The sequence below is a fragment of the Oncorhynchus kisutch genome, linkage group LG13 (genome assembly GCF_002021735.2).
Source record: "Oncorhynchus kisutch isolate 150728-3 linkage group LG13, Okis_V2, whole genome shotgun sequence".
Taxonomy (NCBI): Eukaryota; Metazoa; Chordata; class Actinopteri; order Salmoniformes; family Salmonidae; genus Oncorhynchus; species Oncorhynchus kisutch.
Genome location: NC_034186.2, coordinates 59,742,000 through 59,767,223, shown reverse-complemented (window position 1 = coordinate 59,767,223; position 25,224 = coordinate 59,742,000). Strand labels below are relative to the sequence as shown.

Genomic DNA, 25,224 nt, shown 5'->3' with positions numbered 1-25,224 from the left:
GAATTAGCCCAACCCTGGATTAATAACTAATAAGCACTTTCAATGGAGAATCTACATTGAGCACACTTTTTAGTCCAGGATTAGGCTTAATCTGTGTCCTGGAAAAATACTAAATATTACAAAAGTTTTAGCATAAGCATAACATTATAAGTTGTAGTGAATGAATGAACTGACTTGGAGAAGTTGGCCAGGTTCTGCACCACTTTGGAGATGAGGCTGAGTGTGCGAGATGTCTGCTCGTCTGGGTACTCCTGGGTCAGGTTGAACAGGGAGGGGGACATGACGGCCGGACACAGGAAGCGCAGGAAAAGGGAGCCGCTGATTAGGCGGTCTGCGATGTCCTCCCTCCCCCTCTCCGCACAGCGCACCCTCCACGAGGCAAACACCTCCTTCAGCTCTCGAGGAAACACACTGCAGAGAGATACAAATATTCAGTGTGTTATTATCATTTGATAGGATATTCTGCTTTAGTCAGGCAGTGTATCCCAACAACTGAATGCAAATCTGGTGTTCAACAATCAAAATTCTGTAAATAAGTATTTGGGTGCTGTAGCCCAGGAGTAATCCTGGTTGAATGAAAAAAATAGTAAGTCTACTGACCAATGGGAGTTGACGATTTTGCAGAGTGCCAGTTCGCAGCACATGCGGAGATTGGCTTGGTGATCTGGAAGGACAGAGGGTGGTGTCCTCATGGGGTCCACCTCACAGTTCTCTTCTGATTCGTACAGTGCCCTTATGAACTCCCCTGAAATAAACACAATATCACTGACCATTAGGCAAACACAGAAAGATAACGAATATATCACAGCAAGAACAGTTCAACAACATGTATTGAGTGATTAATGTGAAGCATTTGAAGGCCACACCTATTGCATCCTTGAGGTACTTATGTCCAATCAGCTTGAGGTACTCTTCTATGGCTTTGGTGGCCAGAGTGTTCTCTCTGAAGATAAGGTGTTCTCGGTCAATGAATCTATCTACCTCACACATCGCCATGTCCGAAAGAAAATCCTGGGAAAAAACAAAACGTCAACATAGCATAGACTTTCTTTTTAAAACATTCAATTATAATCTATTGGGTACTCTCAAATTTAATTTTGAGGATATAACGCCTTTCCTCAGGTCAGAATGTAATTTGTTATCTCTTTTGGCTTATGGTTTGGTAGGAAAACCAAGAAGTAGTCAAACTAGTGTTCATTTTGTACTTCATAGTGCCTTAAAGATAGAATCCGCAGGTTGTGGGCGCCTCCATGCCGCCCCACTTCTTCTGTTGCGTTTTCACTTTGAACGAAAACAAGGGGATGGAGCCCTGAGCCGCCTTGGGCTGGCCTTCTGGGCAAGGTGTCTTTGCACTAAATCCTGTCTACTCAAACAACCCTGCTGCCATGCTCCGGAGCTGGAGAGGAAGTGAAAGTCACTTGCAAGTCGCCAGAAACAAATACAGAGCAGACGAAGCAAACAAGCTAGCTAACTTGTTTGCAGATAAACTGTCCTGGTAGCAGGGTCAGCATTTTCACCATTTTCAGAAAATGTAGACAGAAACAAGCATCATTCTCAGTTCTTGGATCTGAATCAACTCGACCCCAAAAGAGAAAAAGAAGCACGAAAAAGACTGCTCATGACCAATCCAGAAACCGGATAGACATTGGAATTAATTTTGAAAGGTAGAAGAGTGTTGCCGAAATGGCCACCATCCTCATGAACAGGTAGATAAGTGTTGGGTTGCGTTTTTAGCCTGGGTCTTTTAGCTACATTAGCTGCTAACCTTAGTGTGTTCAATGTTCAAGCTTGCTAACATGGCTACTTAGCTAGCTGACATCTTTTGTATTTGGACTGTTTTGTACTCAAATAATCTAATGATAACTAGCTACATCATGTATACACTGCATAAACCACACAAGATGCCCAATGCCTTTATTTCAACCAGCTAAATCTAGATATGCAGATCGTTGACATGATAGTGTGTTTCGTTTGTAGATGATAATGCTGGTTGACAGCATTTTCAACCTAGGACCACCCAAACAATGCATCATCTAGCTATACATTCGGTACAGTGACATCACACAAACATTTATTTCTCAGGGAGATACTGGTGGAGACAGTCTGATTTCGAAGGGAACCTGAGGTTGTAGAAGTTGTGGTTGTGGAAAATTCCAAAAGAGAGGTAAAAAATGCTATGGAATGTTTTGTTGCGTTTTGTGATTCAATAATAATTTGATTGATAATCGACCAATGGAAGCGATGTTTGCCTGTTCAGCACATCTCCTACATAGCATGGCATTGAGCCCTACCATGAACTGGCCAAATGCAAGGACTGAATGAATATCCAGTGTGGCCAGTAAAGTAAACAATGGCTCGTCTGCATTACATATTGGTAGAACATGGGCCATCAAGTAATAGGATGGTTACATTAGCATCACACATGTTACACTGGTTACATCACAACACCACATCCTATTTATTTAAAGAATACGGTTATGACACTGATCTATTTGGCAGTAATGCCCCCCCCCCCTACTCCTATTCCATCAATATTATGTAATCAAATAAAAAACAGCATTTATCTGGTATATACACAGGATACAGTGAGGTAGGTGTATACAGGAATATGACCTTGCATTGTACTGTGTACTACTGAAGTAACAACTTCAGTTTCATGCCAATACTTACCTTTGCTTTCCCTGTGCTCTGTAGTATGTGGACCAGTGCACAGGCCACCTCTTCTTTACTCTTCACGCTCAGTAGAGGCTCCAGCACCGCACACAAAGTCCGGTAGTTATTGGTAACATACTCGGCAAACTCCTTGTACAGCTCCATGGGCAGGATGCTCATGGTCTGGTAACGGGATTTGAGGCGTAGGGAGGCATTGATGATCTTGCCCCCTGCTTGCCCCTTGGCCAGGACGCTAGGCTGGATGACCGGGTACCACTGCTCCACAAACTGTCGGCCCGTGATGCTGGAGATAGGGATACTGACCAGTCCCAGGTATGTGCTCTTTTCCTGATAGAAGAGGGGAAATAAGGCATAAATCAGAGAAACTTAATGTGGGACTTTGTGGTCAAGAGTTATGGGGCCTGGGCCTTTAAGAAAAAGGAGAAAAAGAGGATAGCAATGAAACTAAAGTACATTTATTCCCACGCCTAATCATTGGGCAAGCTGCTGTCATTAAACCACAGCAGTGCTTTAACCAGCCTGCAAAAAATGTCATTTTAACCAGTTTTATCCAGTTTTGCACACTGGTGAGAGAGTTGTCCCTTCACCTTGCGTCTCTTCTTGTCAGTCTCCTTGTAGAGATGAAGGCGTAGGTTGCGGACGGCTGGCAAGTTGTTGAACTCAAAGTGCTCGCCCCAGAACACGGTGTCAGTCCGGGGCTTGCTGGTGGTGCGTGCGTAAAGCATGTCGTCCAGACAAAGTTCGCAGTAGTAGCGCTTCTTGGTGGGAAGTTCCCGCGCCTCGATGATCCAGAGTTTCAGCACGTTGTCCACCCTCCGACTGTTGTCCTGAAGAGGGTTCGAAGAGAGGGTGGCAAAAGGACAAGGCAGAACAGGGAGGAACGAAAACCAAAGGGGAAAAGACCAAAGAGAAAAAGAAAGCCAAAGGGAGAGGGAGGGTTGAGTGGGTTAAGAACAGTGGTGTAAAGTACTTAAGTAAAAATGCTTTAATGAAGTACTGCTGAAGTAGTTTTTGGGGGGTATCTGTACTTCACTATTTATATTTAACTTCACTAAAGTACATTCCAAAATAAAATAATGTACTTTTTACTACATTTTCCCTGACACCCAAAAGTACTTGTGACATTTTGACATGAAAATGGTCCAATTCACACACTTATCAAGAGAACATCTCTGGTCCTCCCTACTGCCTCTTATCTGGCGGACTCACAAAACACAAATGCTTTGTTTGTAAATTATGTCAGAGTGTTGGAGCGTGCCCCTTGCTATTCGTCAATAAAAAATACAAGTGTGCCGTCAAGATTGCTTAATATAAAGAATTTGAAATGGTTTATACTTTTACTTTTGATACTTAAGTATATTTTAGCAATTTCATTTACTTTTGATACTTAAGTATATTTAAAACTAAATATTTTTAGACTTTTACTCAAGTCGTATTTTACTGGGTGACTTTCACTTTTACTTGGGCCATTGTATATTAAGGTATCTTTACTTTTACTCAACTATGACTATTCTGTACCTTTTCCACCACTGATTAAGAACAGTCTAAGAACAATATGCACACATATGGATAGAGATAAATTAGATAACACATATGTACTGGAGATAAATTAGATAACACATGTGTACTGGAGATAAATTAGATAACAAATATGTACTGGAGATAAATTAGAGAACACATATGTACTGGAGATAAATTAGAGAACACATATGTACTGGAGATAAATTAGATAACACATATGTACTGGAGGCATGAGAGACAGAAAGTGGACGTGTGATTGGTAATGTTGCAGCAGAGAGCTGCATTTTCTGAACATGTTTACAAAGAGCCAACTATGTCTGAAATCCCCCCATGGGAGGAGAGCGTGCTGTGCAGATTGCACAGAGTGATGTTTTAGTCAGGGGTGAGTCATTTTAACTAGTCTGAAATGCCACTGGATCGCTCAGCCTTGGCTCAGATCAGCTCTTAATACCGAATTTCGATTGCTAAGTATATCACCAATTTTCCAAAGTTGTTATTTCTTAAGTACTCCATTGGTATGCCGCCTGACAATAAATGCAGACGTCCGCCGATACAACCCTTTCAACTGTTCATCATGAATTTCAATAGGAAGAAGAATCAAGACCGTCTGTCTGCCCAGCGACGGTTGCGAAACCTAATGAACATCCTGGTCTCTATCGACGTCGCACCTCGTCTTATCTCTCCCATCATCTATCGTGTTGGAGATTCATGAGGGTGCAGAGGATATTTTGCAGCCCCCGTGTCGAGTCCTTGGAGCCCCGTGATTCAGGCCAGGAACCCTGCAGTCACCGCATCTGGATGAGTCAATCCACTCGGGCTGATGTTTCCTCTCGGTTTGCCTTAATAACTGCAGCTCCCTTGCTGCCACCGAGAGCAGTTATCTGTCTCACGTAATGGCTCTTTTGATAAGAGGGAGGGGAGGGAAGGGGCCTATTACGCAGACCTAGGAGATCAAGCTGAGCTGAAATTAGAAGATCGGTTTTAATCAACCGCATCTAAAGTGCTGAGTTTGCGTCTTTTTAGTTCTTTATTTAACTCGGATGATAGTGTAGAAGTGCTGTGTTTTAATATGTACTGTATTTGATCACTATACATTACAGACATAGACAAACAGAGAGCACATGGAGGTTACAGTAAACAAAATGAGGAAATGCTCAGATTGACACAGACATATTGAAGACAGGGGAGAAGGAGGGAAGCACTGACAGACAGAGAAGTAGCTTAATTTCTCGTCCTTGTTTCCCCACCTTGTTGGGTTTGACAGCTCTCTGAAGATTCTCGATCCATTTGTCTCTCTCTGCACCCGAGCGACATGCAAAGCACTTGGTTCCTGAAGCCGTAGTCACCTGAGGTTACCAACGGTAACATCAACAGCCACAACCATTAGCAACTTGGGAGAAGATGACAAGTGGCATAACAACGTCCTTTAAATCATAGAGACTTGTGTCATGTACACGTCGGCTATGGGAAAGTGAGCCATGCAGTGAAAGCCGTTTTCACAACAAATTTCTGTGACAAATCAACTTGGGACATGAGCTCATTTCGAGCCGCTTGTTGGCTTTCTTTTTGATATCTTTTCCACAGATAACTAGATTTTTTAAAAATCACAGCCTTATTCAATAAATCCTTTTGTTGATGCCAATGGAGAGACTTCTACCCAACATTAGTAGCATTAGTAACAATAGTAAACAGACCTGGGTTCAAATGCTATTTGAAATCTTTAATATCTGTTAATGTGTTTGCTTTAGCCTGCCCGGAGTGGCAGATGGGCAGGATTTGAACTTTATTTTCTTCTATTGGTTCCAGTGCACCAGGCAAGCTCAATCAAGCCCAGAAAAGTTATTTGAAATGATTTCAAATAGTATTTGAACCCAGGTTTAATTAGTAGCACTATCTGTGTTCATTGTGTGTGTGTGTGTGTGTGTCGTGTCAGCGTCACCTCGAAACAGTACTCCTGTCCCAGGATGCTGGAGTGGACGGGCTTGATGATGGCGTCCTCATCCAGGGTGAGGTCCAGCGCCTCGGCAGCGCTGCTGGGAGACAGCAAGGACTCATGGGAGTGGGACTCTTTGAAGCTCTGCATCAGGCGCGTTCTGGGTGGGGAGCAGAGACACAGTGAGAGGAGCAGAGTGAGTCCCATACATTACATTACACCGCATCAAGGATACAGTACACAGCATTCTGAACTGTGGTTATAAAGGGTAACTCTACCACAGCCAAACAGCCACATATACACTACCGGTCAAAAGTTTTAGAACATGTCACTGTCACGCCCTAATCTGTTTCACCTGTTCCTGTGATTGTCTCCACCCCCTCCAGGTGTCGCTTATTTTCCCCAGTGTATTTATCCCTGTGTTTCCTGTCTCTCTGCGCCAGTTCGTCTTGTATGTTTAGTCAAGTCAACCAGCGTGTTTTTCCCGTACTCCTTTTGCTATTCTCTTTTTCTAGTCCTCCTGGATGCGCGGCTGGGGGCTCGATTCCTTCCATGTAGTGAGTTCTGGACGTACACTGCTCGTCACTCCTCCACTGGTTTGAGCCCCTTTCAGTGTGCTCTGGGTTTTCAGCCGGACCTGGCTCCGTGGATCACGGGCCAGACTGAAGCTCCTGCGGTTGATGAGTGGTTCAGGTGCGCAGAAGTGTGGAGCGATGCTCACGTGAGACTCCAGCCTGCCGTCCACCGTCAAAAGGAGCAGACGACCCCCGTTCCTCTACCAGGAACCTCCCACTCCGCCTGTCCTGCAAGAAGCTGAGCCCCCAGTTTGTTGGGCCATTCAAGGTTCTCCGGAGTGTCAACGAGGTGTCGTATAGGTTTCAGCTTCCCAGTGACTATCGTATCTGCATCACCGCCTGGTATGGAAACTGCTTGGCATCCAACCGCAAGGAGCTACAAGAGCAGTGCGTACGGCCTAGAACATCACTGGGGCCGAGCTCCCTGCCATCCAGGACCTCTATACCAGGCGGTATCAGAGGAAGGCCCTAAAAAGTCATACTCTTCTTTCTGCTTTCGCATGGCAAGTGGTACCGATGCGCCAAGTTTGGAACCAACAGGACCCTAAACAGCTTCCACCCCCATGCCATAATACTGCTAAATAGCTAGTCCGTGTAGCTATTGGTTAACTATTTCACTATCTGCATTGACACTTTTTTTGCATCTCTTATGACTCATCACATGTGAGCTACTGTTACTGTTTATTATCTATCCTGTTACCAAGTCACTTTATCCCTACATTTATTCTGTACATATCTACCTCCATTACCTCGTACCCCTGCACATCGACTCAGTACTGGTACTCCGTGTATATAGCCAAGTTATCGTTACTCATGGTGTGTCTATTCCTAGTGTTATTACTTTTCTTTTTTTCCTCTGCATTGTTGGGAAGGGCCTGTAAGTAAGCATTTCACTGTAAGGACTACACCTGTTGTTTACGAAGCGTGTAAAAAATACAATTTGATGTGATTAGGGGGATGATTAAGTCAACAAGGGCAACTGGCACCATGTGGCCCCAAAAAAAATGCAACCACTGTCAATATTTTTCATTTGAATGTCGGTATACACTTCTTGCACTAAAGGGACTACCCTCTGTTTATAGCTCCCTACAATCTCACTAACAAATCGAACTGTGACAAGGGGACTGGAATACAATCAGTCATTGAGGGCACAGAGAGCTAGAGATCTTTCATAACGGCAGGCCCAGTGGAGTTTTTCTGAGATACACTTGAGCATATCTGATTCTGAAAAAATGAGAAACAGCACGCAACCATTCTGCTTTTCATGCCAAAGGAATCCGTCTGTACTCACAAATTCTGTGTTATGTGAGCGTCAAAAGAGGTCACATCAAAAAACTATGCGCTGCTAGTCTCACAATGGGTCTAATTGTCATCTGAAGAAGTAAACACATTAGCATTCAATTAGAGTTTCACTGGATTAGATTAGATTTGAGCATAACCACAATAGTGTTACCACGATAGTTCTTGGACAACAAAGCTACATTTCTATTGACAGCCATACTGTACATGCATAAGGCACAGAGCAACACGTGAATAGAATTGTCCATGACGCTTGCCCGCCATGCCCGCCCACACTGACTTATACATACAGACACACACACACCGATTATGCCACAATGCCACTGAACTGAAGAGGAGACAGATAAAGAATGACAGAAAGGGGAATGACAGTGACCACAACACAGAAAAAGCAGAGAAAAGAAAGTAACAGTCTCCCTACTATGATGTCCCTGATGCATCCAGCTCTCTCGCGTTCTCCCTGTGCCACTGTTTTTGTGGACATTCACTCATAACGTGCATCAGACCATTGAATACTTACAGTGGAGTAGGAGAGAGAGAGAGAGAGAGATAGGAGAGAGAGATAAAAATAGATCCAAAGAAATGAGTCAGAATGAGAGAAATAAAGGACAGTGGGGGAGGTCGAGAAAGGGAGGGCGAGAGGGCGAGAGAGACAGAAGGAGAGGGGGAAGATGGTGGAAGAGAGTACCTCTCAGAGGAAATCAAGTTGTTATGTAAACTAGGGTAATTTAGAGAAGAAGGGAGTGACAGGGTTGATGAGAAAACAGAGAGAAAGAGACTAAGAGATGCAGTTGAAGTCTGAAGTTTACATACTCCTTAGCCAAATTCATTTAAACTCAGTTTTCACAATTCCTGACATTTAATCCTAGTGAAAATTCCCTGTTTTAGGTCAGTTAGGATCACCTCTTTATTTTAAGAATGAAATGAAATGTCAGAATAATATGAAATGTCAGAATAATAGTAGAGAATTATTTATTTCAGCTTTTATTTCTTTCATCACATTCCCAGTGGGTCAGAAGTTTACATACACTCAATTAGTATTTGGTAGCATTGCCTTTAAATTGTGTAACATGGGTCAAATGTTTCGGGTAGCCTTCCACAAGCTTCCCACAATAAGTTGGGTGAATTTTGTCCCATTCCTCCTGACAGAACTGGTGTAACTGAGTCAGGTTTGTAGGCCTCCTTGCTCGAACACACTTTTTCAGTTCTGCCCACACATTTTCTATGGGATTGAGATCAGGGCTTTGTGATGGCCACTCCAATACCTTGACTTTGTTGTCCTTTAGCCCTTTTGCCACAACTTTGGAAGTATGCTTGGGGTCATTGTCCATTTGGAAGACCCATTTGCGACCAAGCTTTAACTTCCTGACTGATGTCTTGAGATGTTGCTTCAATATATTCACATAATTTTCCTCCCTCATGATGCCATCTATTTTGTGAAGTGCACCAGTCCCTCCTGCAGCAAAACACATCCACAACATGATGCTGCCACCCCTGTGCTTCACGGTTGGGATTGTGTTCTTCGGCTTGCAAGCCCCCCCCCCCCCCCCTTTCCCTCCAAACATAAAGATGAACATTATGGCCAAAAAGTTCTTTTTTGTTTCAGACCAGAGGACATTTCTCCAAAAAGTCCCCATGTGCAGATGCAAATCATAGTCTGTTTTTTTTATGGCGGTTTTGGAGCAGTGGCTTCTTCCTTGCTGAACAGCCTTCCAGGTTATGTCGATATAGGACTCGTTTTACTGTGGATATAGATACTTTTGTACCTGTTTCCTCCAGCACCTTCACAAGGTCCTTTGCTGTTGTTCTGAGATTGATTGCACTTTTCTCATCAAAGTACGTTCATCTCTAGGAGACAGAACACGTCTCCTTCTTGAGCAGTATGATGGCTGCGTGGTCCCATGGTGTTTATACTTGCGTACTATTGTTTGTATTGATGAACGTGGTACCTTCAGGCGTTTGGAAATTTCTCCCAAATTTCTCCCAGACTTGTGGAGGTCTACAAAAAAATTATGAGGTCTTGGCTGATTTCTTTTGATTTTCGCATGATGTCAAGCAAAGAGGCACTGAGTTTGAAGTTAGGCCTTGAAATACATCCACAGGTACACCTTCAATTGACTCAAATGATGTCAATTAGCCTATCAGAAGCTTGTAATGCCATGACATCATTTTCTGGAATTGTCCAAGCTGTTTAAAGGCACAGTCAACTTAGTGTATGTAAACTTCTGACCCACTGGAATTGTGATACAGTGAATTATAAGTGAAATAATCTGTCTGTAAAGAATTGTTGGAAAAATGCACAAAGTAGATGTCCTAACCGACTTGCCAAAACTATAGTTTGTTAATAACAAGAAATTTGTGGAGTGGTTGAAAAAAACGAGTTTTAATGACTCCAACCTAAGTGTATACAAACTTCCGACTTCAACTGTATGTCTGTTCTGTGGCCATACGGCTGTCTGATGGTTGCCATGGAAATGTCAGGACTTTTTAAAATGAAATCTTCCATTGGTATTCTCCATGTATTAAGCAGTCATAAACAATGCAGTATGTAAAATGGGAGTGCAGCGGCACTGAAAGGGGCGGTTGTGAAACAAACACTTACTGTCAAGGCTTACTAGTTTCATTAAAGCTAGGAGTAATAGTAAAACACAGTACATGCCACATTGTCCTTGAAAGGTATCCAAAATAGACACAAGAAAGCATCTTTAAGAGTCCCACATACATGTGGACACACAGGTAGGAGTGTACACACACACACTAAGAAAGACAAGTTAACTGCCTGCCTGACCTGCTCCGGAACAGAGAGAGCAGGGAACACACGCACACCCTCACAGAATCACACACACACACACACAGAGACTCGTACCTGTCCTGGTCGGCACTACGGAAGCGGGGGAGGATCATGTGTCGAAAGCTGCTGGTGCGGTCCAGTTTGGGCTGACTCTTAGCCCTCTTGATAGAGCCCTTCAACCTTCTACTGAGGAAACTCTGAACAGGGCAGCCATGTAGAGAGGGAGGAGGTGAAGAATGAGAGGGTGTGAAACAGGGATGGAGAGAGGGAGGGGACACAGGAAAGGAGAAAGATCAGAGTTGTCGAGAGGGGAAAGATCGATATTTCGTGCCCAAAATGGATTGTTCTTCTTCCAGAGGACATATGTGATTTAGTGAATGACAGATGCACGAAGGGGGAGAGCAACAGAAAGATTTATTGCATATTATATCAGTCACACATCCACAATACAGCAGTAGTAGTTTAGTGTAGTATCATCTGGTAACCAACAGTGGGTGGTGTTGTGCCATAAATATACCCACAATCCAACAGCATACACTGGACCTCAGTAAAAAAAGGAGCTTCATATTGCAGTGCAGTTTTGTCCTGTGCTTCCATGCAACCATATTCCCCTGATTTTAATCAGCTGATTTAGTCAGTATATAACACAGGTCTAATCTAACAGGCTGGGTGTTGATACGGTGTCTTTTATAAGAAGTGCTGACAGGAAGAACAGGGCTTCAATAGTAGAATGAAAATCAATGAATGATGTCATTCTCCGCAACATGCAGTATAAGGTTCCATGCAACTACTATGCAGCCTTTTCCTCTCAGAGTGGAAGGAGAGACATGCTGCTATTGTATCTGAATAATAACAATGCTTTTTATGACAGTCTTACAATACTGAATCAGCTGAATTCAACCTCTCTCCACGTCTAAAATCCACTCAGATATCAATCTGCACATTACACATCAACATTGAACACTACATTCTGCGAGGAATTGGTCTGAATCGAGACCAACCATTCACTTTTTGTGAGCTTTGTGTCACTGAAGTCTGTTTTAAAGAAGTGACTAAAAATTTGACTCATTTGCTGACCGTCACAGTAACCGACTGGTAGGACTAGATAAGTCATTCTGGCTTGATTAGCCGGCCTGTCTGACACTTTGAAGCCTCATACAGTCAGAAGAACTTAATCACAGTGGTGGATCACATTTGGCATAGGGAACAGAAAATTCCATAGCATTTGGCAAAAGACGTAACGTGAAGTTTACAGGGGGTTTCTTCACCACATACAGAGACATCTGAGTCATGTACCTCGATAGGAGGAAGAGGTGCAATATGGCGTCCGGTCACTGGGCTGGAAGCGGCAACCCTCCAGTCCCCCGGCCAATTAGAAGAAGGGGGGGAGTGGGGGAGACTAAGGGACAGGCAGGGGGAGAGGGGCAGTGAGAGAGGGGGAGTACCGACCCCTTTCTTGTAGCGTTGCTGAGGGCAGGAGTGGCCATGGGGGAGGGAGGGCGAGAGAGAGGGCGAGAGGGCGAGGGGGAAGGGGAAGGGAGGGGTTCCACTGGCCCTGCGACAGGTGTGTGGTGGGGAGTGGGAAGGGAGGGAGAGAGAGAGGGACGGGGGGAGCGAGTGAGGGCGGTAGGAGGGAGGGGTACTCACGGATTGTCGGAAGGGTTGGGGAGGGGCAGTGGGAGGGATCTCCATGCTTGGCTGCTTCACGTTGGCTATGCTCTTCCGCCGGGCGCGAGCGTTCTCTGAGAGAGAGAGGGAAGAAGTCAGGTAAGAGAAAGAGAGAGAGAGAATCCAAAAGACAGGGAGCGAGAGAGGGCATGGTCTTGGCATGTGTGTCAGCGGGGAGACGGGGGCGAAAGAGAGAAGATACACACAGTACATGCATATGGTCAGGGGAGATAGGAAAAGTGTGAGAAACTGACAAGTAACGTGAAAAAACAGAAGGTGAAGTGAAGGTAGAGTGTGTATAAAAATTGCAAAGGAGAGAGCAAGAGAGCAAGGTTAAGGGTGAGAGAAGCAATGCGATGATAATGTCCCATTAACCCTGATCTCCATCATCCCCTACTTCTTCTCCTCCTACCAGGAAAATGAGGGATGTAGATGGAGAGCTGCATGGGAAGGAAGATGAAAGAGGAGGGGTGAGGTGAGTGAGTTGAAAGGGATGGGTTTTCTGCCTGGCCGTTCGACGAGGCAAACGTTAACAATCTGCACTGAGTGTGTCGGGGGAGGGGAGAGAGGAGGCAGGGACCAAGGGAGGGGAGCAGGGGGGAGCATTCACAAACAAAGCTCCTATTGACTTCCGTCCGTGAGTCAGTCCCTAATGTAGTGAATTAGGCAGTAAGGGAATACACTCTGTACTATCCATGATGGATGGCAGAGGAGACCAGTGGCCGGACAGTAGAGAAGATGGATCACACAAGCCCACTCTAACACTCTGTACTATCCATGATGGAAGGCAGAACCCACTGGACACAGACGTCAATTCAACGTCTATTCCACGTTGGTTCAAAGGAATTCCGCTGAAACAACATTCATTCAACCAGTGTGTGCCCAGCGGGAGGAGACCAGTGGCTGGACACAGGAGAAGATCTGCGATAAGGCAAGGAGAAGATAACTAATGTACGCAGTATCGTGGAAAGAAGGGAACGGGAACGAAAGTGGGAAAGCATCTGAGGCCCCTTCATTTCAGTCTTTCTTTCCCTCCCTATCCCTTTCTCTGCTACCCTCTTTTGAGATAGATCAATGATAACATCGTCATATTTGAGGCTATAAATATTCTTCCTGTCTCTTATGCTCTCTGTCTCTCCCTCTCTCTCTCTCTTGTATTCTCTGTCTCTCTCTTTATCCCACCCTCTCTTCTCTCTCTTTTTCTTTCTCTCCTTCTTCTCGCTCTCCCTGGTTCTGCTATCACACAGGCACACAAATACTCAGGCATACACACACACTCCTCCTCTCTCCCACGCAGCTATTTTACATAATTCAAAAGTGCATTTATCCTCTCCTCTCTCCAGCCTCTCATCGCAGTCTCTATCCTCTCCTCACTCTTCACGTTTTCCCATGGTCCAGTCTTTCCCCTTAATGTATCTTGTCTCCTCCATCCTTCTATTTCATCCTCCTTTCATTTATCTGAATTCCTTCTCTTTATCTGGTCTCTACATTCCCTCTACTTCTCAAAATGTCAATCTTTTCTCATGACTCCGCTGTCATGCTACTTTCCACTGCCCACGCACTGAGCTGAGCGAGCGCCTTAGGGAAGGATCCTCATTGTGATGATAACCAAGTCAACGAATCACAGAGGGTTATGAAATCCAAAAGGGTGTATGTCCATTATACACAGCGGAAGATCCCTAGACCAATGAACCAACTGCTAGTCCATCCATTGTCCTTTGTAAATATGGGTAGCACACAGGATCTTAATTTGATCATTCTTTTGTTTCTGAGAATTTTCCTGCACAGCAGGACATTTTTACTTGTAGTGTATTTCAGCTTTAAAAAGGCTTCTTGCATTTGTAATTTCCACTTAAAAATGTCTGACTTGATTTGCCCTAATAATATATCAACCTCTACAAAAATGTCCATTAGTTATAATCCACATAATAATTCATATTTCCAGAATTGTTTTCCTGCTGTAGCAAACTGGCTCAAATTAAGACCCTACATCTGTATTGAGGTAGTTATCATAATAAGGGACCTGAGTATTTCTGACCACATAACCTAACCAGGAAAACTACAGGCTCTAGTCACCCTGGTGTCATGATCTCTTATGACATAGACAAAACATCATTTTTAGGGACCAGAGTTTTTTTCCTGACCATGTGACCTTTTCCTGGTCAGTTCACATAGTTAGAAAAATGGCAGGACAACAGTCATTATGTATGAACTCCAAATACAGCCCCAGTCAAAATGCAACATAAACTAAGAGGTGCATCATTTCCTCCTGGAACTACTGTTCGCAAAACTAAAAAATGTGTTTTCCTAGAGCAAGTAGACTGTAGCCATGCCTGAGTAGCTAAATGAAAATTCAGCTGGTATCCCTCCTACAGTCCAAAGTTGTGACTGCTCTGTGGCTTTAGCTAGCTAGTCATTTAAATAAACTGGAAACAGTCAGCAACTTGGCGTCAGGCTCTCTCCATGAGGGTGAAAACTTTGTCCTTTGTTGACAATTTAGATTCATAAGATTATCTGAAAATATTGGTCTCATGGAGGATTTCATTGGGCCAAACCTTTGATTTGTTTGAAGATCTACCAAGTTGTTTTCTTCACTCTTTTCAACGCTGAGTCTACTATGTGAAGGAGATTATTCAAAAAGACAGCAAATATTATTCTTATGAATGTGGATTTGGATCGTCCAGATAATCCATCTGTAGATGCTCTACAGATGGTCATACTATCAACAAACTATCTGTTGATAAGCAACAGTTAGGATTAGGTTTAGAATAAGGGTTACGTAATGGTGAAGGTTAGGGCTAGGGTTAGGGTTAGTAGATAGTTAGTTGAAATGTTGCTGATAGTCTGTAGAGCATCTACAGATGGACTATCCAAGTAAAGTGTCACCGCTGGTTGTCATGGGTTACCCCTCTTGAAATCTTTGGGTTTCGTGTTCTGATATGATTGGTGAATGAAGCCTTTTGTTCGATCTGAAAGTGCACAGAGCCTTGCAGCGTGACGGTGAGTTAACGGAAATAGGAAATAGTTCAGCAAGGTCGTTCCGTATCTGCTGTTCACCACCATCGGCCTTCACTCAAAGCTCTCAAATCACAGCGTGAAGCCAAACCTGACATTGTGGAAGTGCTTATGCAATAAAGGTTCCGATGCTTCCGTACTAACAGAACAAACCCTTGAGATTCCCTTAGCATAACGCTTGCTAGGCAACAACAATAATTTGGCAAAGTCCGAGTGTCAGTTGGCTCAGTAAATTAAGAAAGTAATGTACATGTTTGGTAATGATTATGAGCAAAACACTTAAATATACCTGATAGGCTGCAGTTATTCATACGAGCTTTGTGCATAATAAAACATTATGATAATATTACTAGGATTAATGATCCGTTTCACTACAATATTTTAGTAATATAAAATCGACATTCTATTTATTACACCACTTTTTTCTCATTATGGCAAATTTTGCAATCGCCGAGCAAGGATTTCTGCCCCATTTAAACATAAAGTGTTAATTGCTTTATCCACAAAGAAACAGTATTACAGTGTTGTGATTTTGAGTCGTTGCGGTTTGACCTCCAAAAGTGGATATTTCAAAGCTTTACAAATGCCAACAGTCTTTGTTCCAATTCCTTAGTGATATGCAAACTTAGAAGAAAGGATCTGAGGCTGGGTAGTGCAGTGTAGCGCATACTAATCTCCACTAGTAATGTACTGTAGTGCTATGTCCCAATGTCCATACTAGCGCACTACTTAGCATACTACTTGCTCAATGCATTAGCATGCTTCATTCTAGATGCTATACTTGTGTGTAACTGAGCCACAATGTATAACTGACCAGAGACAACATACTATGGGCAACTTTCTGTTCTATCCTGAAAAAAGGAAAAACCTGCACTTGTTTTTTTCTTTTTTTCACTATTCCTTTTGAACCAGGCACCCACATACTTTTAACTACCACAAACATTTCCTCATACTACAATTTTCTGCTCTAGAAATGACATAAGTAGATGTAAATGACAAGTGACCGCACACTGTTGTGTAGTGTTCATGGTACACAAGATCATCTGGGGTCTGGGCTAGCTTGTCACTTGGTATTAGGAAAGTGTAATCCCACGTGTCATAGCAGCAGTATGTCATTTTCGTATGAACTCAAATCAGATGTTATGAAGTAGGGGGGGAGAGGGGAATCATGCTATTGAAATCCTAAGAGCATCATGTATGTATTATGATGGGTGAGTCAGACACGTGTAAAATGTAGTCAAGCATGATCAAATGTACATCCTTTAGGGTCTGTGCTATCCGGGATCCTTGGGATGTCCCTACACCAGTGAAGTTGACATTTTAAATGACCCATCCTGACCCATCCTGTAGTGGGGTGCAGTGCCAGTATAAAAGAAATGGAGCTCACACACTGATAAGCTCAACCACGTACCTTCATTCACAAACATACCTTGACGTTGGAACTTATGAGTGTACGGCTCTATTTCTTTTAAACATGTCAAACGTAACCACATATCCTCACTTGCTCAGTCATGTCCATGTGTTACTATAACACTTCATGCACTTCATGCTCAGAGTGGGGAGACAAGATGAGTGTGTTGAAGTTGCTTCTAAACACTGATATAGGGTCAGATCTTTTTTAATCCCAACATGGTCTCTTCTTATGAAGAGATTCGTAATCTGATCCTAAATCTGTTGTTAGAGCAACTTCTACCTTAAGTGGAGACAAATGAGAGGCGTGAATTGTGTGACGTTTTGCAGTAGCACCAGTATTATTTGTGTCCTATATGAACTCCTTAATGGTGTTCAGCAATAATCGACCACATTAAATATTGATTTATGATTATGCGTTAAAAAGCCACTGGTAAAAGGGACTCAATAGGTCCATTTCATTCAATTTCTCACCCAATCCCTTTTGATCCAAACCCGGGCTCTTTATTTAGTTTCCATGGCAACATTTTCCCAGTACCTTGCATTTGAGTTACAGACACATAACAAAGCCAGGAAACAGAAAAGACACTTAGGAGCCTATAAACTACATCCTACACATTCACCTTCGCAAACGCTAAGCAACAGAGGGAGGAAACACGCTCCAAATGTGGGGGGGGGAAATGAAAATCTATAGTCATGCTGATATCATTCGGTTAATGTTCAGGATATCTGGGGTACACCATGTCTAGTACTACCATAACTGAAATGACAGACGAATGCAAAGCAGTAAAAAAACATATAGCCTTAGACTGACTTAAATAGTATAGTAGTATATTAAATAGTACTAGGCATTACATAATGAAGGGAGGGTTAGAGGAATGTAGAGATGGTTTGAATGAGCCTTCTAAAAATAGAGGAGAAAGCAATAGGGTTCTCATTCTTCTGTTACTGCATACAGCATACATGATGCCAATGATGCACGTGTGCATGTGCCTGTGTGCATACAGCACCGTTTGCACTGGCATGCACATGGATGTGTGAACATGTCAGTTTGCGTTGGCATGTGTTTGTGCATGTGAAATGGTGCACTCTTTTTCCTTCTGAATGTAAATCTGATGTCAAGCCGAAAGCTGAAGATGAAACGTGTGGGTGGCAACAGCTTCGAGCTTAGTCCCTCAGAGAGACAGGATGGGGAGGGAGGGAGAGGGAGGGAGTAAAAGAGCGAGAGAGAGCAGAGAGCGAGAGGAAGGAGAGAGAGGGAGAGAGATGGATGTATAGAGTGAGAACGAGTGGGAGGGACAGAGCAAGACAGGAGAGTAAACGCAAGAAAGCAAGAGGTAGAAAGGTAGAAGGAAAACAGCGAAGGAGAGAGAGTGACAGAGCGAGAGAGAGAGAGAGAGAGCGAGAGAGAGAGAGAGAGAGAGAGAGAGAGAGAGAGTACAATAGCCAGAGTGAGGGCCTTTTTGTATGTTTTCCATTGTTTTTCATATAATGCTGGTCTGCAGACCTGTTAGCTTTTGATCCAAGAACTGTAAATCCAAACGTAGGATCGTCTCTCCTGTGTGCAACATACACTATACTCCATTGTAGTTGATCTTTCTTGACGTATTTCAAAACATGTAGGTCATGTCTCTACATGTATGACCACGCCTTAGAGGATGTCTGAGCCATAGACATAGAATCTATAGAACTGATATCCTCATTCAAGTCAATGTTCCGTGATGGGTAATACCGGTGATCATATTGAGTGTACTGTCAAACTGACTTGGCCTTACCCATTCTAATTCATTATTTCTATGGTATGCACACTTAGGAGTAATTTCTGAGTTTTAATTGATGAATGATTTAACAGATAAACAATGTCGAGCTTTTAGGCTTGCCACTTAGCAGGCAGCGGCAGCTTACTTAGTGTAATTTGATGCATGTCAGAAAGGATACGTTGTCATGACAATCCAAAAATCCAAAAAGCCTGTTCCTACTGTATAGAACCTGAATAGAATCTGGTGAATGCAACATACTTGGTCATGACCAAGATGAGACATGAAACATCAGATGACAACTTTGGTGTTGAAGACGGTGTTGATTCCTACCTAAGAAAGATGAGAGGTGTGGTGCTTCGATCCCAGACCTCTAAAGTATCTTCAGATGTCCATCGTCTATTCAGCCCACGATAAGAAAGTGGAGGCAATTCGAAGCAAACAACTTTAGATATCCAACTTTGTCTTGAGTTACCATAGTTTTCCACGGTCTGTGTCTGTTTGATATTGTTGTCGTTGTCACATTCCTTTGGGCCCAAACTTGCTGTAAATCAATGCTCCTCCACTATGCCTTGACATTAGTGTCTATATATAATTAAATACATTGGTGTCAGTGAGTATCTGCTGACACTGGACGTGATTGTGAATGTGTGTCATGGCATTTGTCTGATAGCCTAAGTGCATTTGTCTGGGTTGCTGTCAAGCAGGTAAGTGCCTCACCTATTGAGTTCAGCATCTGCAGGTCTGAGACTATGAGTTGGCCATACAGATATATTGCTCAGGCAGTGCTTGAGGTCAATTCTCAAGCAAAGAATCCAATTTAAATAACACCAGCAAGCAAAGACGGTAGAATATATTCTAATCAAAAATGAATATACAGCCAAATAACTATCAACAACTTTGTCCACACTTTAAATATTCAACACATAAATACACATATAAATGACTTGATTACCAGACTTTACTATCCAGGCATCTTGAAATAGGAATCTCTAGATCAACTTAATGTTTCACTCATGAAAAAAAATCTATTTTAACTCAGTGAAATAAATATGAGAGGTTTTTATAAGTACAATTTAGGAGAGGGAAAATGAATAGCCTTACTCGTGGCATTTGTGTATAGGTCAATGAAGGGAGGCAGTAGTTTTCTCATAAGGTGCAGTGTCTAAACTTCAAGCTGTATACTTTTGAAAAGTGCTCATAAATATATTTATGATGACCTTAAAGTGCCACATGTAAGCTTACAGAGAATAAGGATGATTTTGTAGGCTACTATTTCCCCACACATAAATAACACCAAAATATTAGCTATCCTAAGCTATACTTGATTGAATTTGTAGACGTCTCTTACAGTAGTATATCCATATGGAAAAATATGACGAATTAGAAATAGGCTATGTCTCCAAAGTCAGCGACTGTTATAATTCCTCACGGATGTATGGTTCATTCTTCCACCACCTCCCCCCAGCCAAGCTCTCCAGCACCGGCAGCGGCTGTTCCGCGGCGGGCAGTCGCGCTGAGAGCTCCTCTTCCCCGGCCTCTCCCTGTCCCCTCGCACCGGTGCCCTCGCCCCCAATCCCGCGGCCGTTTCCTCGGTAACCTACAGAAGATCTACAGAGGCGAATTTCTCTCATGTTTTGGTTGTAATTGAGTAATTTTATGCCTTCTATCCACAAAATGATGTTGTCCAGGTGTGGAGGATAGATTTTCTACAAGACCTCAATTTCGATTTCGGAAAATAAAATAATGATTAAAATAAATAATAATAACACTTTTTGGTTAATGTTTTGTAGTTTTAGTTTTAGTTTTTTACAATAAGCAGATCAACCCATGACATCTGCAGCTGTGTATGTGTGTGAGTGGAGGGGGTTCGTGAGGTCCGCCTGTCCTGTGTGCCAATTATTGGAAATAGGCTAGTGCGCGTTCGGATGCGCTCCGACAAGTCCTACTCTTATACAAGGGGAAAGATATTCGAAGTCCTCTTTCCGTTGATAGACCGATGCTTTCTTAGTTCCCAAATCGGCAGAGAATATTGAACTAGCAGCAGTTTAGCAGATGCTGTGCCAGCGCCTGGACAGGCTACTCTTGCAAGTACAGGAACCGCGAATCATTGGTGACCATCAAAACGCAAACGTCATACAAAAATAACGGCGAAACAGCAACACGAAAGTGAACAGTGTCCAGTTATCCAGTTGCTAGAAATTATAGTCCATCCTCAAGTAATCCGCCTCTCCTTCGATGGAGGTCTTATCCAACCTATGTCGAACGAGACTGTGTCACACAGGTGTATATGGTTGGAGCAGCACTTATGCCTTGCCTTGCTTTGCCTTCACATCTCCCTCTCTCTCGCTCGATCTCAGTTTTGTTAAAGGGATAGGACAGCGATGTTTTTGAAAGGGTGTGGGAGTCGAGTAATGGAGTGATTGTAAGTACAGTACTAGTATGAGGTGCCCAGAATGCGCTCTCTCTTTTTCTCTCTCCACCCCCTTCATCATTCTCTTCCTGCCCCCTCTCACTCACACACACACATCTGGGAGAATGAGAGGTTCAGAGCTAGGGGCAAATGTGTGGGAGGCATGAGCGTAACAATATGACTATGACACTGAAAGTTGCAACCCGCTCATCTATACAGAAACACACACAGAGACACAAGACAAATCTGGGGTAGGTGTAATGGTTTCAATGCAAATAACATGATCTATCATGGAAAGAAAGGCAATGATAACTGAGTACATCAAAAGTACCCAAACACACCTGTAATGGTGACAAAACGCTATGCCTATCTTCACGTAGACCTACATCAAAGCACAATTTGCGGTACTCTTTTATCACCAACAGCTAAAAAGCCAGACATTTTTAATTTCAGTCACTTAAGACATCGCCGGTGAAGGCACTTTATAGTATATTTAAAGCCATCAGTATTTCCAAATGGGTAAAGGGTGACTTGGATCTGTTTCCATGACAACTGTAAGCTTGGACCAACTTTTTACTTTTTAACCCATCGCATTACAGTTAGTAAGACACTGAGCGATAAGAATTACAGGGATTGGTTAATTTAAGTATTGCAGAAAACAATTTACTACACCCCCTCCCACACACACATTTTCTCTTGTTCACCCCCCCCCCCCCCCTTGCTCCCTCTCTCTCACTCTCTCTCTAACGTCTGTGTGTCTGCTCTATAATTATTTCCATGGTTACCATTAGTGATGTGAACCTAAGGCGGATGTACTATTGTAGTAATCTTTCCGTCTCTCTCACCACTGTCATTTACTCTTCCTTTTCACATCCCTTGCTTACTCCATGCAATACAAATGTCCAACCCGTTCACATAGTTCTCTCCCTGTCTCTCTCCATCAGATAGGATAGAGGGATGGTATGAAACGAGGACACACTTGAAGCGTGCACAGTGCCAGCTTGCTAGGTGGAGTGCCAAGGCTATAGAGTAAACTGGGATGTTGGCAATGGTGGGCACAGGCACGTGGGAAACTGGGAACGCATTGGAGGCACAGACACAGTTTACAGTACAGACACAGTTTACAGTACAGACACACAACCCCAACAGTTAATGCTATACCAATCCAGAGGACCATATCTCTAACGCAAGATGTCAATCATTTCTCTCCTTTATGGCTTTCATAGACCCTGACTCTCTCCTTTTGCATTTGTATGCTTTTGCTATATTTCCTCTTTGTGCATCTCAAATAGGTGCATGCCAGTTGCTACAAATGGGTTAGCCAAGAATCAGTAGTTGTTACTGCCATACACAATTAAATGGATGGAGTTGAAATGGAGGGAGTTGAAGAAAGTGACCAAGCAAAGATAAAAAACAACCTTGGTCCTCACGTCATATACAAGAGCATTTATGCCAGTACATCCGTTTACACAAAAGAGGCAAAAATAGCTATTGATAGGAGAGTATTGCTGAGAAATATAAGGACAGTGCGGTGTGGTCTTCTTGAAGTCATAACGGATATTACATGTCGATATGATGGCCAACTTTCCTTCATGTAGTACATATTGTATTTAGAGCTTGCTCTAGCCCCTCTCTCTCTCTCTCTCTCTCTCTCTACCTCTCCATCTCTCTGTTTATCTCTCTCGCCCCCCTCTCTCTCTCTGTCTCTCTATGTCTGTTTATCGCTCTCTCTATCTCTCCATCTCTCTCTCTCCCCCCTCTCTCCCTATGTCTATGTCTCTATCTCTCCGCCCCTCTCTCAATTCAATTCAAGGGGCTTTATTGGCATGGGAAACATGTGTTACCATTGCCAAAGCAAGTGAGGTAGATAATATACAAATGTAAAATAAACAATAGAAATCAACAGTAGACATTACACATACAGAAGTTTCAAAACAATTAAGACATTACAAATGTCATATTATGTATATATACAGTGTTGTAAAAGTACAAAAGGGAAAATAAATAAGCATAAATATGGGTTGTGTTTGTTCTTCACTGGTTGCCCTTTTCTTGTGTATGTCTCTAACACCTTTATCTCAATGCCCCTATAGGTATCTATTGTATATCTATTATATCTAACTCGGCTCTCTGGCTCTGTTTTCACACGTAGAGTGTCGTTACCAGGCTCTCCAGCTGCACTAGTCAGGCTCTTAATTGAATATTTGCACACAGCCGTGTGCTGCAGCTCCGGAGGCACGTGGTTTTCCAGAGACAGAATACCGGTGTTGTCAGGCCAACACTCCCACTCTGACTGACTGTCAACTAAAGGCTCCACCACGCTCTGTGAAGCTAGAAAGGAGCTCATATACTTGGTCTATCAGTAAGTTATAGAGTAAGAATGGATGGGAGATGGGGAGATACAGTATTCACACCATATGGTGGGTGAATGGGATGTTGTAAATGGGAAGGCGATGTATGTGTTATGGGTGTGAGGCCGTAGGGTATCTACAGAAGATGTGCGAACATCCATGCAAATATCTTCACATGCAAGAGAATGCGTGGGCTTGTGTTGTGAATACTGCACTGTGTGTGTGTGTGTGTGTGTGTGTGTGTTTGTGTGTGTGTTTGTGTGTGTGTGTGTGTGTGTGTGTGTGTGTGTGTGTGTGTGTGTGTGTGTGTGTGTGTGTTTGTGTGTGTGTCAGGGGCGTAGGCACGGGTGGCTTGAGTGGTGATTTTGATAAAATCCTTAAGCTTACAGATGAATCCACAATTGGGATGTTAGCTACCAGTTCTCGAAACAGAAAACTGCCAGCAAAGTTTGGCAACTCAAACTTTATGCCAGTACAAAAAATGTTACATCAAATCAAATCAAAGTTTATTTGTCACATGCGCCGAATACAACAGGCTCTAACCAATAGTGTAAATAAGGTATTAGGTGAACAATAGGTACGTAAAGAAATAAAAACAAAAGTAAAAAGACAGTGAAAAATAACAGTAGCGAGGCTATAAAAGTAGCGAGGCTACATACAGTAGCGAGGCTATATACAGTAGCGAGGCTATAAAAGTAGCGAGGCTACATACAGTAGCGAGGCTATATACAGTAGCGAGGCTATAAAAGTAGCGAGGCTATATACAGTAGCGAGGCTATATACAGTAGCGAGGCTATATAGAGTAGCGAGGCTATATACAGTAGCGAGGCTATATACAGTAGCGAGGCTATATAGAGTAGCGAGGCTATATAGAGTAGCGAGACTATATACAGTAGCGAGGCTATATACAGTAGCGAGGCTATATACAGTAGCGAGGCTACATACAGTAGCGAGGCTATATACAGTAGCGAGGCTATATAGAGTAGCGAGGCTATATAGAGTAGCGAGGCTATATACAGTAGCGAGGCTATAAAAGTAGCGAGGTTACATACAGTAATGAGGCTATATACAGTAGCGAGGCTATATACAGTAGCGAGGCTATAAAAGTAGCAAGGTTACATACAGTAATGAGGCTATATACAGTAGCGAGGCTATAAAAGTAGCGAGGCTACATACAGTAGCGAGGCTATATACAGTAGCGAGGCTATAAAAGTAGCGAGGCTACATACAGTAGCGAGGCTATATACAGTAGCGAGGCTACATACAGACACTGGTTAATCGGGCTGATTGAGGTAGTATGTACATATAGATATGGTTAAAGTGACTATGCATATATGATGAACAGAGAGTAGCAGTAGTGTAAAAGAGGGGTTGGCGGGTGGCGGGACACAATGCAGATTCCCTGGTTAGCCAATATGCAGGAGAACTCGTTGGTCGGGCCAGTTGAGGTAGTATGTACATGAATGTATAGTTAAAGTGACTATGCATATACTGTATGATAAACAGAGAGTAGCAGTAGCGTAAAAGAGGGGTTGGGGGGGCACACAATGCAAATAGTCTGGGTAGCCATTTGATTACCTATTCAGGGGTCTTATGGCTTGGGGGTAAAAACTGTTGAGAAGCCTTTTTGTCCTAGACTTGGCACTCCGGTACCGCTTGCCATGCGGTAATAGAGAGAACTGTCTATGACTGGGGTGGCTAGGGTCTTTGACACATTTCTAGGGCCTTCCTCTGACACCGCCTGGTGTAGAGGTCCTGGATGGCAGGCACCTTAGCCCCAGTGATGTCCTATGCCATACGCACTACTGCTATTGCTGT

The 25,224-nt window shown here is 43.1% G+C and overlaps 1 protein-coding gene and 1 long non-coding RNA gene across 12 annotated transcripts in view; one reads left to right on the top strand and one right to left on the bottom strand.

The window, feature by feature from the left end:
* The window catches only part of LOC109901733 (ras/Rap GTPase-activating protein SynGAP), a 110,058-nt gene that overhangs the window by 35,793 nt on the left and 49,041 nt on the right, over positions 1 to 25,224 (bottom strand). For 10 of the 11 annotated variants that reach the window (XM_031786735.1, XM_031786737.1, XM_031786738.1 and 7 more), the window contains exons 4-12: positions 12,440 to 12,534; positions 10,868 to 10,989; positions 6,134 to 6,287; positions 5,442 to 5,540; positions 3,261 to 3,500; positions 2,671 to 3,000; positions 867 to 1,011; positions 601 to 745; positions 175 to 411 (exon numbers count right to left, since the gene is read on the bottom strand). In XM_031786735.1, coding sequence (XP_031642595.1) covers positions 175 to 411; positions 601 to 745; positions 867 to 1,011; positions 2,671 to 3,000; positions 3,261 to 3,500; positions 5,442 to 5,540; positions 6,134 to 6,287; positions 10,868 to 10,989; positions 12,440 to 12,534 — 1,567 coding nt within the window. Of the gene's footprint in view, positions 1 to 174; positions 412 to 600; positions 746 to 866; positions 1,012 to 2,670; positions 3,001 to 3,260; positions 3,501 to 5,441; positions 5,541 to 6,133; positions 6,288 to 10,867; positions 10,990 to 12,439; positions 12,535 to 18,975; positions 21,066 to 25,224 lie in introns of those variants that run through there. The other variant, XM_031786741.1, reaches the window with a different exon arrangement.
* Positions 1,326 to 3,396, top strand: LOC116353107 (uncharacterized). The gene is made up of 4 exons (XR_004202479.1): positions 1,326 to 1,706; positions 2,083 to 2,164; positions 2,695 to 2,985; positions 3,281 to 3,396. It is a non-coding gene; the product is annotated as an uncharacterized LOC116353107 (long non-coding RNA).